The sequence below is a fragment of the Entelurus aequoreus genome, linkage group LG23, assembly GCF_033978785.1.
Source record: "Entelurus aequoreus isolate RoL-2023_Sb linkage group LG23, RoL_Eaeq_v1.1, whole genome shotgun sequence".
NCBI classification, from domain to species: domain Eukaryota; kingdom Metazoa; phylum Chordata; class Actinopteri; order Syngnathiformes; family Syngnathidae; genus Entelurus; species Entelurus aequoreus.
Genome location: NC_084753.1, coordinates 24,403,518 through 24,417,604, shown reverse-complemented (window position 1 = coordinate 24,417,604; position 14,087 = coordinate 24,403,518). Strand labels below are relative to the sequence as shown.

At 40.2% G+C, this 14,087-nt stretch overlaps 2 protein-coding genes across 2 annotated transcripts in view; one reads left to right on the top strand and one right to left on the bottom strand.

The window, feature by feature from the left end:
* The window catches only part of snx17 (sorting nexin 17), a 65,037-nt gene extending 55,468 nt beyond the window's left edge, over window positions 1-9,569 (bottom strand). Inside the window, exon 1 of the mRNA XM_062033786.1 lies at window positions 9,054-9,569. Within this exon, the coding sequence (XP_061889770.1) occupies window positions 9,054-9,113 (60 nt within the window). The 5' untranslated portion in view covers window positions 9,114-9,569. The remainder of the gene's footprint in view (window positions 1-9,053) is intronic.
* Window positions 9,570-9,851: 282 nt separating this feature from the next.
* On the top strand, window positions 9,852-13,748 carry atraid (all-trans retinoic acid-induced differentiation factor). Its single transcript, XM_062035003.1, has 7 exons — window positions 9,852-10,336; window positions 10,508-10,638; window positions 10,821-10,889; window positions 12,667-12,738; window positions 12,808-12,929; window positions 12,992-13,092; window positions 13,168-13,748. Exons 1-7 carry the CDS (start codon window positions 10,259-10,261, stop codon window positions 13,270-13,272), a joined length of 678 nt encoding a protein of 225 aa, XP_061890987.1. The 5' UTR covers window positions 9,852-10,258; the 3' UTR covers window positions 13,273-13,748.
* Window positions 13,749-14,087: the final 339 nt, after the last annotated feature.

Genomic DNA, 14,087 nt, shown 5'->3' with positions numbered 1-14,087 from the left:
GACGCATGGATTCGGAACGTACCGCAGGCGGTGGAAACAGACACATTGACTTGAATAAAAACGAAAAGAGCCCGCCGCCGTGACGCATCCTGTGGAAATCAGGGGTAACAGTTTTATCTTAGATCAAGCAGAGTTAAAACTATGAAATCACTCAATTCTAAGACAATAATTATTATATAGTCCTGTAAAATTTCATTTCCAAAGCTGCAGTTAAAAATGAGGCCTCAGAGACTCACACCTTGAAGAGCTGTGCACCAGCTGGACTGACATTATGCCATACTTGCCAACCCTCCCGGTTTTACCGGGAGACTCCCGGAATTCAGCGCCTCTCCCGATAACCTCCCGGAAGAAATTTTCTCCCGATAAACTCCCGGAATTCAGCCGGAGCTGGAGGCCACGCCCCCTCCAGCTCAATGAAATCATCATCTCCACAGAGATGGTACACAGCTGCATTGACTCTGGACTGATGAAACACAGTGGACCAACACCAGCAGCTGACATGGCTCCCCAAACCATTGCTGACTGTGGGAACTTCACACTGGATTTCAAGCAACTTGGATTTTGCTCCTCTCCAGCCTTCCTCCAGACTCTAGCGCCTTGACTTCCAGATGAAATACAAAACTTGCTTTCGTCTGAAAACAGGACTCTGGACCACTCTGCAACTGTCCAGTGCTTCTTTTCCATAGCCCAAGTCAGATGCTACTAGAGATTTTAGAGCACTACATGCTTCCATCTGTTGAAAAGCTCTATGGAGAGGACAACTTCATTTTCTAGAATGATCTGGCACCTGCCCACAGTGCCAAACCACCAGTAACTGGTGTACTGACCATGGCATTACTGTCCTCGATTGGCCTGCCAACTCCCCTGACCTGAACCCCATAGAGAATTTGTGGGGTATTGTGAAGAAGAAGCTGAAAGACACCAGACCCAATAATGCAAATGAGCTAAAGGCCGCTATTGAAGCATCCTGGGCATCCATAACACCTCAGCAATGCCACAGGCTGATTGCCTCCATGCCACGCCACATTGATGCAGTAATCTGCGCAAAAGGATTTCCAACCAAGTACTGAGTGCATTAATTGACATTTTCAAATGTTTGATTTTGTTTTGCTGTTATAAATGTTTTTTTGTTTTTTTACTTGGTCTGAGGAAATATTCTATTTTTTTGAGATACGATTTTTGAGTTTTCTTAAGCTGTATGCCATAATCAGCAGTATTAAAATAATAAAAGGCTTGCAATATTTCAGTTGATGTGTAATGAATCCAGAATGTATGACATTTTTGTTTTTTTAATTGCATTACAGAAAATAAAGAACTTTATCACAATATTCTAATTTTCTGAGACAGTCCTGTATGTCCTTCACTATGTGGTAGGTTACTGCGGACATTATCTCCTTCTGTTTTTTTCATACGGTGTGATGTGGAAATGGTTGCTTGGGCATTTTGTGGGTGTGGCACAGAACGGAGATGTTGACATGCGGAGTTTCAAGCACTCCTCATTCTCTAGCGGGTGACTTTTCAAAAGCTACAAATTAGCAGTGGTGCTACTATTTGTAGCAACGCTTTTGCCGCATACTTGACATATTACAGTTGTCTGTTTAACATCTTCCCGCTTGAAGCCAAACCACCGCCAGACGATGGACCCTGTGCTGTTTTTCTTTGGAATTATTCTTCCTTCATTTGTTACCAGATCGCACCTTCTTTCTCTCGTATTACCACTCCGCTAGCACCACAGCTAACGTTACCCATACCGCTACCTCTCTTCTCCGCGAGGGTGTATGATGTTGCACGCGCGACAGCATGTGCGCTTGTTTTATGTCTCTGTGAGAAGGAGAGACAAGAAAGAGGGCGAAGAGCCTGCAGTGTAATGCCCGCAGCTAAAAGCAACTGCGTGAGAACGTATACTCGAATATCACGATATAGTCATTTTCTATGTCGCACAGAGACAAACCCGTGATACATTGAGTATATTCGATACATCGCCCAGCCTTACCTCTTCCTGAAGGCGTTTTAGTGTTATAACTTCACTTTTAACGTTAGTTTTTAAGCCAAAATGTGTCCATTCTCCCTTTTCTGTCTACACACTGTCTGCTTGTAAGTACTCTGTGATTGTGCGCTGCCGAACATGCTCCTATGCTCGTAAAACCAGCAATGTCACGACGTGACGACGGCGCGCTGTCATGCCTGTTCAAAAAATAAAAATATGGTGAACCGGTACTTTTCAAACAGAGTATAGTACCGTTTTTGATTCATTAGTACCGGTACACCGTACAACCCTAGCTGCATGTCAGGTAATGGCACTGGGGAGATGGCGGTCATTGCATCTTCAAAAAATTAATAAGTTTACATTCACATTTTGGTCACTTTTCTTATTCCATCAATTGAAAGAATGTTTGGGGATGATGACATTTTTTAAGATGAAAATGCATCTCGCCATAAAACAAGAACTGTAAAAACTTTCCTTGAACATACATAAGGTCAATGTCAATGCATACAAATAGTCTGGATCTCAATTCAATTGAAAGTCTCTGGTGGAAATTGAAGAAAAGGGTCCATGGCAAGAATTCAACCTGCAAAGCTGATCAGAGAACAGCAATCAGAGAAAGTAGGAGTAAGATTTAAGAAGAGTACTGTTTGTCACCTGTTAAGTCCATGGCTCAGGGCTCAAGCTGTTATATAAGCCAGAGGTGGTGCAACAAAGTGAGTGGTGTGTTGTGTTTGTTTTTCATGATTCCATTTTTTCTCCTCAGAAGTGAGTGATTCCATATTTATTTTACTCTATTTGAAACTAAAAAACTAAACTTTTACTGACTACCACAACTTATTTTCTTGTGTTTCTTAAAGCCAGAAAGTTATGATTTCAAATGCCTACAGTTTTGTGTCATGTCTACTAACTACTTGTTTTCCTTTCTTAAATTAAACAACTGAATGAACGAACGTCCTTCAAGACTGATAATTCCATATTTTTACACAAAGTTGTACTCCATGTCCATGATGACATGACTGGACATCATAGCTTTCCTTCCACAAGTGCTTAATTTGGTTCAGGTCTACAGCAGCCATGCTTGGCCGCTCCCATCATCTTCAGTTTATTTAGCAAGGCACTCTTCTCATCTTGGAGATGTGTATGTGTGACAGGATGTAAATGTAGTTACTAGTAGAATACAGTGATTGTAAGTAGCAAAGTAAGGTCTTGAGTTGTATTGCTATGTAATTTTATATTCGCAACTTAAAAAGGTTTATTGTTGATGACAACAGTAAATCACCGTTATTTGTATGATATGGAGCTAATGTTACTGCCATGCCAGCCTTAATAAGAGCCATTGTAGTACTGGACGGCTCCAGCAGGGGGCGCGTTGTGCTGGGAGCTATACTAGAGCAGTGGTCCCCAACCACCGGTCCGTGGACCGATTGGTACTGGGCCGCACAAGAAATTAAAAAATTTAAAAAAATTGTTTTTATTAAATCAACATAAAAAACACAATATATACATTATATATCAATATAGATCAATATAGTCTGCAGGGATACAGTCCGTAAGCACACATGATTGTATTTCTTTATGACAAAAAAAAACAAAACAGCAAAACCAGTACAATATATAGATTATTTTTCAAAGAACTAGAAAAAGCAATTTCGGTACAAATTTCATGTGAATGCCGAATAATTTTTTTTAATGCTAACATAATGCTATCTGGCCAGATAGCGTAAAATAAAATATGTGGGCAAAATCTGCTAAAAAACCTAGCATGCTAACAGTATTATGCTAACAATAGCATGTTTACAGTTAGCATTAATGAAATATCAAAATCCATTCATCCATTTTCTACCACTTGTCCTTATGACACCAAATTAGATTTAAAAAAAGCTAGCATGGCAATGCTAAAATGCTTGTGCCAAGTACCAAAATATATATTCTATAATGTGTACCTGAAAAATGTGTTTAAAATGCCAGCATTAATATTAAGATGCATTAAGTACCAAAATTTGAGTGAGGTCTATACAGCGGATACGGATAGTATTCAGACCAATTTAATTGTTTCACTTTTTGTGTCATGGCAGCCATTTGCTGAATTCAGAAAAGTTATTTTTTTCCTTATTAATGTACACTCTACTCTGCACATGAATGCCAGGCATCATGTTTAGAGAAAACCAGGCACCACTCATCACCAAGCAAATACCATCCCTACAGTGAAACATGGTGGTGGCAGTATCATGCAGTGGGGTTGGTTTTCAGCGGCAGGAACGAGGAGACTAGTCAGGGTAGATGGAAAGATAAATGCAGCAATATACAGAAACATCCTGGATGGAAACCAACGCTTCTTATCCAATCTGATGGAACTTGAGGGGTGCTGCAAAGAGGAATGGGCGAAAATGCCCAAAGATAGGTGTGCCAAGCTTGTGGCATCGTATTCAAAAATACTTTAGGCTGTAATTGCTGCCAAATTGAGCAAAGGGTCTGAATATTTATGTACATGTGATTTCAGAGTTTTTTTTATGTTTAATACATTTGCAAAAAATTCTACATTTCTGTTTTTCCTGTCACGATGGGGTGCTGGGTGTAGTTGATTTCAGCAAATGGCTGCCAAGAAACAGAGTGAAATATTTAAAAGGGTACCACGCCCACTGCCCGAATGCAGCTGATATAGGCTCCAGCACTCCCCGCGACCCCGAAAGGGACAAGCGGTAGAAAATGGATGGATGGGTCTGACTACTTTCCGTACCCACTGTACGTACAAAATTAGCTCGAGAAAAAGCTAGCATACTGATGTTAGCATGCTAACAGGATCAGTCAAGTAATAAAAAATTTTACACCGAGGTGTAAACCTGCAAAGTTTGCAAAAAAGCTAGCATACTAACGTTAGCATGCTAACAGGATCGGTCGTCAAGTAGCAAAAAATTTGACGCTGAGGTGTATACCTGCAAAGTTTGCAGAAAAGCGAGCATGCTAATATTAGAATGACTGTGCTGCAGGTCGTTAAAAAATTAGCTGCACTTTGGACACCCCTGGATGGTGATATTTTTTTCTCCCAAATGTCAACAACCCTATGGATCAGAGTACACATGCGTGGATCACAGGAAGTGTGTTCCGTCTGCTTGCAGAAACCAGCCGATTTGCCACATTCCCTTGTACTTGAATCACTTCTCCCTCTATTGAATATTTATCCTGCATCATCTGTCCAAACAAAACAGAGGGGGAGGACTCCAGACTGCAAATTATGCGACAGAGAAGTGACAGACCTTCCAAGAGAGGTCGGGGGAGGTTAAAAGAGAGAGAGAGAAGCAAAAGTAATAGATGTGCATGCAGGAAGGAAGGAAGAAAAGGAAGAGTGACTATGCAAAATTGCTGACTCTGTTTTAGGTTAAGAAAAGACACAGAGGCAATCAACAAATATGTTGCTAAAATGTACAGTTAGGAGGTTGCATATGCTGCCATTGTTATTGCAAAAACACACAGTCAGCAGATCCAGCGGTGCATCCACTAGGTCCAAGGTACACACACACTGACTGACTGCATGAGTGTTACCACAAGACTGCTGAATAGGTTTGAACTTATTAATAGTTACTAATTGTAAAGACTCAGTGTTCCTCCAAGCTGACAACAGTTCCTTAACAGCAAACCTATTGTGTAAATGTACTGCATTGGTTTGCTGTTATGTCCAGGAAACAGACACATTGTTGCTAACTTGGGTATAGAGATAAATATTCAAGTATTGTACAAACCCCAAAACCAGTGAAGTTGTCACGTTGTGTAAATCGTAAATAAAAACAGAATACAATGATTTGCAAATCCTTTTCAACTTATATTCAATTGAATAGACTGCAAAGACAAAACACTTAAAGGCCTACTGAAACCCACTACTACCGACCACGCAGTCTGATAGTTTATATATCAATGATGAAATCTTAACATTGCAACACATGCCAATACGGCCGGGTTAACTTATAAAGTGCAATTTTAAATTTCCCGCTCAACTTCCGGTTGAAAACGTCTATGTATGATGACGTATGCGCCAATCAATCGTTGAAACGGGAAGTATGCGGACACATTGAATCCTATACAAAAAACTCTGTTTTCATCTCAAAATTTCACAGTATTCTGGACATCTGTGTTGGTGAATCTTTTGCAATTTGTTTAATGAACAATGGAGACTGCAAAGAAGAAAGTTGTAGGTGGGATCGGTGTATTAGCGGCGGACTACAGCAACACAACCAGCAGGACAGAGATGGATAGCAGACGCGCTAGCCGCCGAACTCACCTTAACTTCCTCCGACTCGCCGACCGCATCTGTGATCGGGTGAAGTCCTTCGTCGCACCGTCGATCGCTGGAACGCAGGTGAGCACGGGTGTTGATGAGCAGATGAGGGCTGGCTGGCGTAGGTGGATAGCTAATGTTTTTAGCATAGCTCTTTGAGGTCCGGTTGCTAAGTTAGCTTCAATGGCGTCGTTAGCAACAGCATTGTTAACCTTCGCCAGGCTGGAAAGCATTAACCGTGTAGTTACATGTACATGGTTTAATAGTATTATTGATCTTCTGTCTATCCTTCCAGTCAGGGATTTATTTATTTTGTTTCTATCTGCATTTGAGCCCGATGCTATCACGTTAGCTCAGTAGCTAAAGAGCTTCGCCGATGTATTGTTGTGGGGATAAAAGTCACTGTGAATGTCCATTTCGCGTTCTCGACTCTCATTTTCAAGAGGATATAGTATCCGAGGTGGTTAAAAATACAAATCCGTGATCCACAATAGAAAAAGGAGAGAGTGTGGAATCCAATGAGCCAGCTTGTACCTAAGTTACGGTCAGAGCGAAAAAAGATATGTCATGCACAGCATTCTAGTCCTTCACTCTAACGTTCCTCATCCACAAATCTTTCATCCTCGCTCAAATTAATGGGGTAATCGTCGCTTTCTCGGTCCGAATCGCTCTAGCTGCATTGAAAATAATAGGAAAATATGAGGAGCCTTTCAACTGTTGACGTCACGCTACTTCCGGTACAGGCAAGGCTTTTTTTATCAGCGACCAAAAGTTGCAACTTTATCGTCGATTTTCTCTACTAAATCCTTTCAGCAAAAATATGGCAATATCGCAAAATGATCAAATATGACACATAGAATGGATCTGCTATCCCCGTTTAAATAAAAAAAAATCATTTCAGTAGGCCTTTAACGTTCGAACTGGTAAATGTTATTTTTTGCAAATATTAGCTCATTTGGAACTTGATGACTGCAACATGTTTCAAAAAAGCTGGCACAAGAGGCAAAAAAGACTGTGAAAGTTGAGGAATGCTCATCAAACACTTATTTGGAACATACCACAGGTGAACATGCTAATTGCGAACAGGTGGGTGCCATGATTGGATATAAAAGCAGCTCCAAGAAATGCTCAGTCATTCACAAACAAGGATGGGGCGAGGGTCACCAATTTGTCAACAAATGTGTAAACAAATTTTATAAGAACATTTCTCAACCAGCTATTGCAAGGAATTTAGGGATTTCACTATCTACTGTCTGTAATATCATAAAAAGATTCAAAGAATCTGGAGAAATCACTGCATGTAAGCGATGATATTACGGACCGTCGATCCCTCAGGCGGTACTATATCAAAACCTGACATCAGTGTGTAAAGGATATCACCACATGGGTTGACTTCAGAAAACCACTGTCAGTAACTACAGTTTGTCGCTACATCTGTAACTGCACGTTAAAACTCTACTATGCAAAGCCAAAGCCATTTATCAACAACACCCAAAAAGGCTGCCGGCTTCACTGGGCCTGAGCTCATCTAAGATGGACTGATGCAAAGTGGAAAAGTGTTCTGTGGTCTGACGAGTCCACATTTCAAATTGTTTTTGGAAACTGTGGACTTTGTGTCCTCTGGACCAAAGACAAAAAGAACCATCTGGATTTTTATAGGCGCAAAGTTCAAAAGCCAGCATCTGTGATGGTATAGAGGTGTATTAGTGCCCAAGGCATGGGTAACTTACACATCTGTGAAGGCACAAATAATGCTGAAAGGTACATACAAGTTTTGGAGCAACATATGTTGTCATCCAAGCAACGTTATCATGGACGCCCCCGCTAATTTCAGCAAGACAATGCCAAGCCGCATGTTACAACAGCGTGTCTTCATAGTAAAAGAGTGCGGGTACTAGACTGGCCTGCCTGTAGTCCAGACCTGTGTCACATTAAAAATGTGTGGCGCATTATGAAGCCTAAAATACCACAACAGAGACCCCGGACTGTTGAACAACTTAAGCTGTACATCAAGCGAGAATGGGAAAGAATTCCACCTGAAAAGCTTCAAAAATTGAGTGTTACTGAGTGTTGTTAAAAGGAAAGGCCATGTAACACAGTGGTAAAAATGTCCCTGTGCCAAATGTTTTGCAAAGTGTTGCTGCCATTAAATTATAAGTTAATGATTATCTGCAAAAAAAAAGTTTTTCAGTTTGAACATTAAATATCTTGTCTTTGCGGTCTATTCAATTGAATATAAGTTGAAAAGGATTAGCAAATCATTGTATTATGTTTTTATTTATGATTTACACAACGTGCCAACTTCACTGGTTTTGGGTTTTGTATGTTTCTCCAGTCAATTAATATGTGTGCAAATTAGACCACGCAGGAGTAATTTAGGTAGAAATCCATTTTCAGAAACTAAAAGGTCACTTCCTTCAAGTGGCTTTGACAGCTCATGCCCATAAAATTAGATACACCTGCACAAATCCTATTACATACATAATACAACATTAATGTAATGTTTATGATTGTGGCTGCAGTGATAAAACGCCATGCGTCATACTGAAAGCTGTTTACTGTTATAACCTATTGTATGTCCCTAATATAAGCAAAATATTACCTCTTCTTGTAATGTGAAAACTACGTTTATCCAACATTTTTTGTGTCCCTGAATGTGTCACCCCACTAGCATGATGTGCTACAGATGTTTTCTATTTATTATTATTAGGCAATGAGCTCAGCCACACAAGCTTCGGCTGCATTCGTCGCTAGCTTTGAAGGCAACGTTATATAAGTAATAATATTTACACTCACCACATAGGTAGATCCATTTTCTCCCAAACGAACCTCCGTTTCGGGTATGGAAAAATGCATGTTTAGCTCAAAGCCAGCGGTTCTTGAACGCCACACACTGACTCAGGCTAACGATGCTAAAGACGCCACAGTTGTCCGGAGGGAAAATAATAAAATAAAATAAATCCACTGCAATGCCGAGTGGAGGGATGAGGGGATGCACACGGTTCTTCGACTGCTTACTCGGTTCAGTAAAGCCGCGTTAAGGCTGCTGTGGAGGCGGCTAATGACTAGATGTCAAACTCCACACACAAGCTAGCGTTCACTTAAAAAAAACTTATCTCACGTCAGTTTTAAACTTTTACAACTACCGCAGCAGCCATGCTGTGAGTGTCTGGTTACACCACCCTCATCACTGCTAACGTCAAATGCTTTTTTAATCACTTTTAAGTGATTTCTAATTTATTTTTTGTTCAAATGCTAAAATATCACCCCATCTACTCCCGCTAAGCAGATGTAGCTAACTGGCTGAGAGATGCAGCTGCTTCCTACAGACTTGTTGGAAGGAACCATTCACAACTGCGCGGGGGTGTCACGGTTTAAATGTATAGCTTTATTTGTCTCTCTTTGTACAGTGTCAATACTAAATTCAAAATAATACCTCAAAACATTAATTACAATTAAATGTAGTGTAAATTGTCAGCTAAATCATGTGTTTTGCTTGGTTTGTCATCGACAGTCCAATGAAACAATCCTGGCACAAACCGTCGTCATTCGGGGAAGGCGTGGCTTGTTGCAAGAGCAGCAGTGGTAGCAACATCGATACCCTGCTTCAACGACTGTAATGACGTTCGATCGTTTTGTCCTTGCTCCTGATGGGTTGTGGTTAGCCTTATTTTCTTTTTGGTTGTTTTATCCAGTGAATGAGAACGTTTTCGATTATAATAATAGATGTATTTCTGTGAATTATTTTGAAGGTGATAAGAGCCAAAGTGACCACTAGCGAACGCGGCACACATACGTGTAAACAAGATGATATTGATAATAAAATCTAATATATTTGGAATTTGTCGTTTCCTGTGGATTCATGCAATGGCAGGAATCACAAACGTAGTCAGTAATTTAAATAAATAAATAAAAAATAGCCACAAATTGAGATTAGTGTATGGGAGGAACTTCCGGTCACATGTCTACTACAGTATGATCATGTGACCTTTTTTGGTAAAATGAAAGCTGGTAACGGCCAGCTTGTTTTGATCATTTATTTGTGTTTATGTCCGAGCCAGCAATTTAACGAACTGCAGGTAAGATCCAAAAGTGCTATGTTGTTTACTTAATCATGACCAGATATTACACGATTAACAAACGAACTGTAGTTGCGTTAGAGGCGCCTCTGACTGTTAAGATCATATTTTTGTTTGTATTAATACAGAAAATGATAATGCTATGGTTGATTATATTCGGTATAATCCCAGGTTTGTAGTCAGTGTAGCGGGACCGTACTAGATGGCTCTGCAGTGGGTCTGTTTTGCTCCTCGTCCGCTGGCCGTATCGCTGGACGCTGCTGCGTGGGGAATAAAACGAGTGACCCTGAACGCGTCATCGGGTAAGCATGTAATAATGCATTCGGCAACACCTAGTTCTAAACAAAATATATATTTTGCATTATTCACTTCGAATGTATTGCATACATCTGCTACAAGATTTTTCCTCAATATACATGTGTACGGTAAGTATTTTTCAATTACTACTGTATAGAAATAATTTAAAGGTGTTTGTTTTTTTCAGGCTGGATCTCTCCAATTGTTCCCTAAACCACGTGGGGTATCTCCAGGAAGCATCTACAGCTTTAATAATGTATGCATACATTGGAAGAAATAAATACATTAAAAGCTCAAAGAAAGCCAAACAACATACAAAACTCAAAACCAGTGAAGTTTGCACGTTGTGTAAATGATAAATAAAAACAGAATACAATGATTTGCAAATCCTTTTCAACTTATATTCAATTGAATAGACTGCAAAGACAAGATATTTAATGTTCGAACTGAGAAACTTGCTTTTCTTTTGCAAATAATCTTTAACTTAGAATTTTATGGCAGCAACACTTTGCAAAAAAGTTGGCACAAGGCCATTTTTACCAGTGTGCCTTTCTTTTTAACAACACTCCGTAAACGTTTGGGAACTGAGGAGACACATTTTTGAAGTTTTTCAGGTGGAATTCTTTCCCATTCTTGTTTGATGTACAGCTTAAGTTGTTCAACAGTCCCTTGTGGTATTTTAGGCTTCATATTGCGCCACACATTTTCAATGGGAGAGGTCTGGACTACAGGCAGGCCAGTCTAGTACCCGCACTCTTTTACTACAAAGCCACGCTGTTGTAACACGTGGCTTGGCATTGTCTTGCTGAAATAAGCAGGGGCGTCCGTGAAAAAGACGTTGCTTGGATGGCAAAATATGTTGCTCCAAAACCTGTATGTACCTTTCAGCATTGATGGTGCCTTCACAGATGTGTAAGTTACCCATGCCTTGGGCACTAATACACCTCCATACCATCACAGATGCTGGCTTTCTAACTTTGCGCCTATAACAGTCCGGAGGACACAACGTTCACAAGTTCAAAAAACAATTTGAAATGTGCACTCGTCAGACCACAGAACACTCTTCCACTTTGCATCAGTACATCTTAGATAAGCTCGGGCCCAACAAAGCCGGTGGCGTTTCTGGCTGTTGTTGATAAATGGCTTTTGCTTTTCATAGAGGAGTTTTAACTTGCACTTACAGATGTAGCGACGAACTGTAGTTACTGACAGTGGTTTTCTAAAGTCTTCCTGAGCCCATGTGGTGATATCCTTTACCCACTGATGTTGCTTTTTGATGCAGTACCACCTGAGGGATCGAAGGTCACGGGCATTCAATGTTGGTTTTCAGCCTTCGCTTACGTGCAGTGATTTCTCCAGATTCTCTGAACCTTTTGATATTACGGACCATAGATGGTGAAATCCCTATATTCCTTGCAATAACTGGTTGAGAAATGTTGTTCTTAAACTGTTGGACAATTTGCTCACGCATTTGTTCACAAAGTGGTGACCCTCGCCCCATCCGTGTTTGTGAATGACTGAACATTTCATGGAAGCTGTTTTTATACCCAATCATGGCACCCACCTGTTCCCAATTAGCCTGTTCACCTGTGGCATGTCCCAAATCAATCAATCAATCAATCAATTGTTTATTTATGTAGCCCTAAATCACAAAAGTCTCAAAGGGCTGCACAAGCCACAACGACATCCTAGTGTTTGATGAGCATTCCTCAACTCGCTCAGTCTTTTTTGCCACTTGTGCCAGCTTTTTTGAAACATGTTGCAGGCATCACATTCCAACTGAGCTAATATTTGCTAAAAAATAAAGTTTTCCAGTTCGAACATTAAATATCTTGTCTTTGCAGTCTATTCAATTGAATATAGGTTGAAAACGATTTGAAAATCATTGTATTCTATTTTTATTTACCATTTACACAACGTGCCAACTTCACTGGTTTTGGGTTTTGTACAAAATTAAATGATTGTCTTGTTCATCTTCATGGAAAAAAATATTTTTCTTTTTGACAAATAGCTTTTCAACATTTATATTGCAGAGATCTCTCACTAAACCCTATTGTCAACATCAGTGACTCAGCTTTTCAAGGATTTATTGATTTGAAGAACTTGTAAGTACTGTACTGTTTTTTCTTTTGATTCTTCACTTGTTTTAATCATTTTTTTTTTTTTTTTTTTAGGACTTTGCCTGCAGACATAGCATGTCCTGGTGGGAATACCTCCTGGGAAAAAGTGGAACTTACAAAGGGAAATCGTCTTTGTGAAGGCCAGAAGAATATGTGCAACCAAACAGGGCAGATGTGTAAGTTTCCATGTTTTAAAGACACACAAATAGCTGTTTATGTCCTAATTATTGATCCATAGCCGTCAATTGCCCGGAGTACTCCCAGTGCGGTCCCTTTGGTCCTGGCTTTGTCGAGTGCCGTTGTGCAGACAACTACCACGGGTACAAGTGTCTCAGAGAAGTCTGTTACTTTCTCCGATGACTTTTTTTGCCACTGTATCGAAAACATGTTTTAAGATCTTGCATTTGTCAACAGGGAGAATTCCCGGCCTTGCAGGTATTTGGGCCTCTGGGTGCATCCACACTGGTGCTTTCCCTCCTGCTGTGGGTTACGCAGAGACGAAAGGCTAAGTCGTTATAGCCCATACTTGCCAACCCTCCCGTTTTTAGCGGGAGAATCCCGGTATTCAGCGCCTCTCCCGACAACCTCCCGGCAGAGATTTTCTCCCAACAAACTCCCGGTATTCAGCCGGAGCTGGAGGCCACGCCCCCTCCAGCTCAATGCGGACCTGAGACTGAGTGGGGGAAAGCCTGTTCTCACGTCCGCTTTCCCACAATATAAACAGCTTGCCTGCCCAATGACATCATAACATCTAGGGCTTTTAGAACAGACTTAGAACAGAACTTTGTAGAACAGACTTCTCCATTGAACACGGTGGCCAAAATGATATACTCATCATGAACGGAGAAGTTAAACAGGACAATACTGCCATCTAATGGATAGCCACCGGAACACTGAAATTCAAGTATTTTTATTTTTTTTCTATGTAAATAAAATAAATATATATATATACATATATATATAGCCTAGAATTCACTGAAAGTCAAGTATTTCATACATACATACATAATATATATATATATATATTAAATATAATATGAAATACTCGAGTTGGTGAATTCTAGCTGTAAATAACCACGCCCCCCGCCCACCCTCGATATTGGAGGTCTCATGGTTGGCAGTATGTTATAGCCTCTTTTTTTTTTTTTTTAACGTCCTACAATCTACTGAGTAAGCTCAGCGGGAATATACCGTCACATTGCCTCAGTGTTTAACATCTTGCATTATGTCCATTTTTTGAGGTTTTTAGGTGAACTGGTTTTATTGTAACCACGCAGTGTTTTAAATGTGGTATCTTTTTGGATCATAACCACTAATTATCTGCCTTTACACCT

Excerpts from the sequence above, each read along its gene's own strand:
- atraid (XM_062035003.1), top strand. The coding sequence starts at position 10,259 with ATGAAAGCTGGTAACGGCCAGCTTGTTTTGATCATTTATTTGTGTTTA. Across the intron at positions 10,890-12,666 it reads GCATCTACAGCTTTAATAAT|AGATCTCTCACTAAACCCTA; the intron begins GTATGCATACAT and ends TTTATATTGCAG. Across the intron at positions 13,093-13,167 it reads GGTACAAGTGTCTCAGAGAA|GGAGAATTCCCGGCCTTGCA; the intron begins GTCTGTTACTTT and ends ATTTGTCAACAG.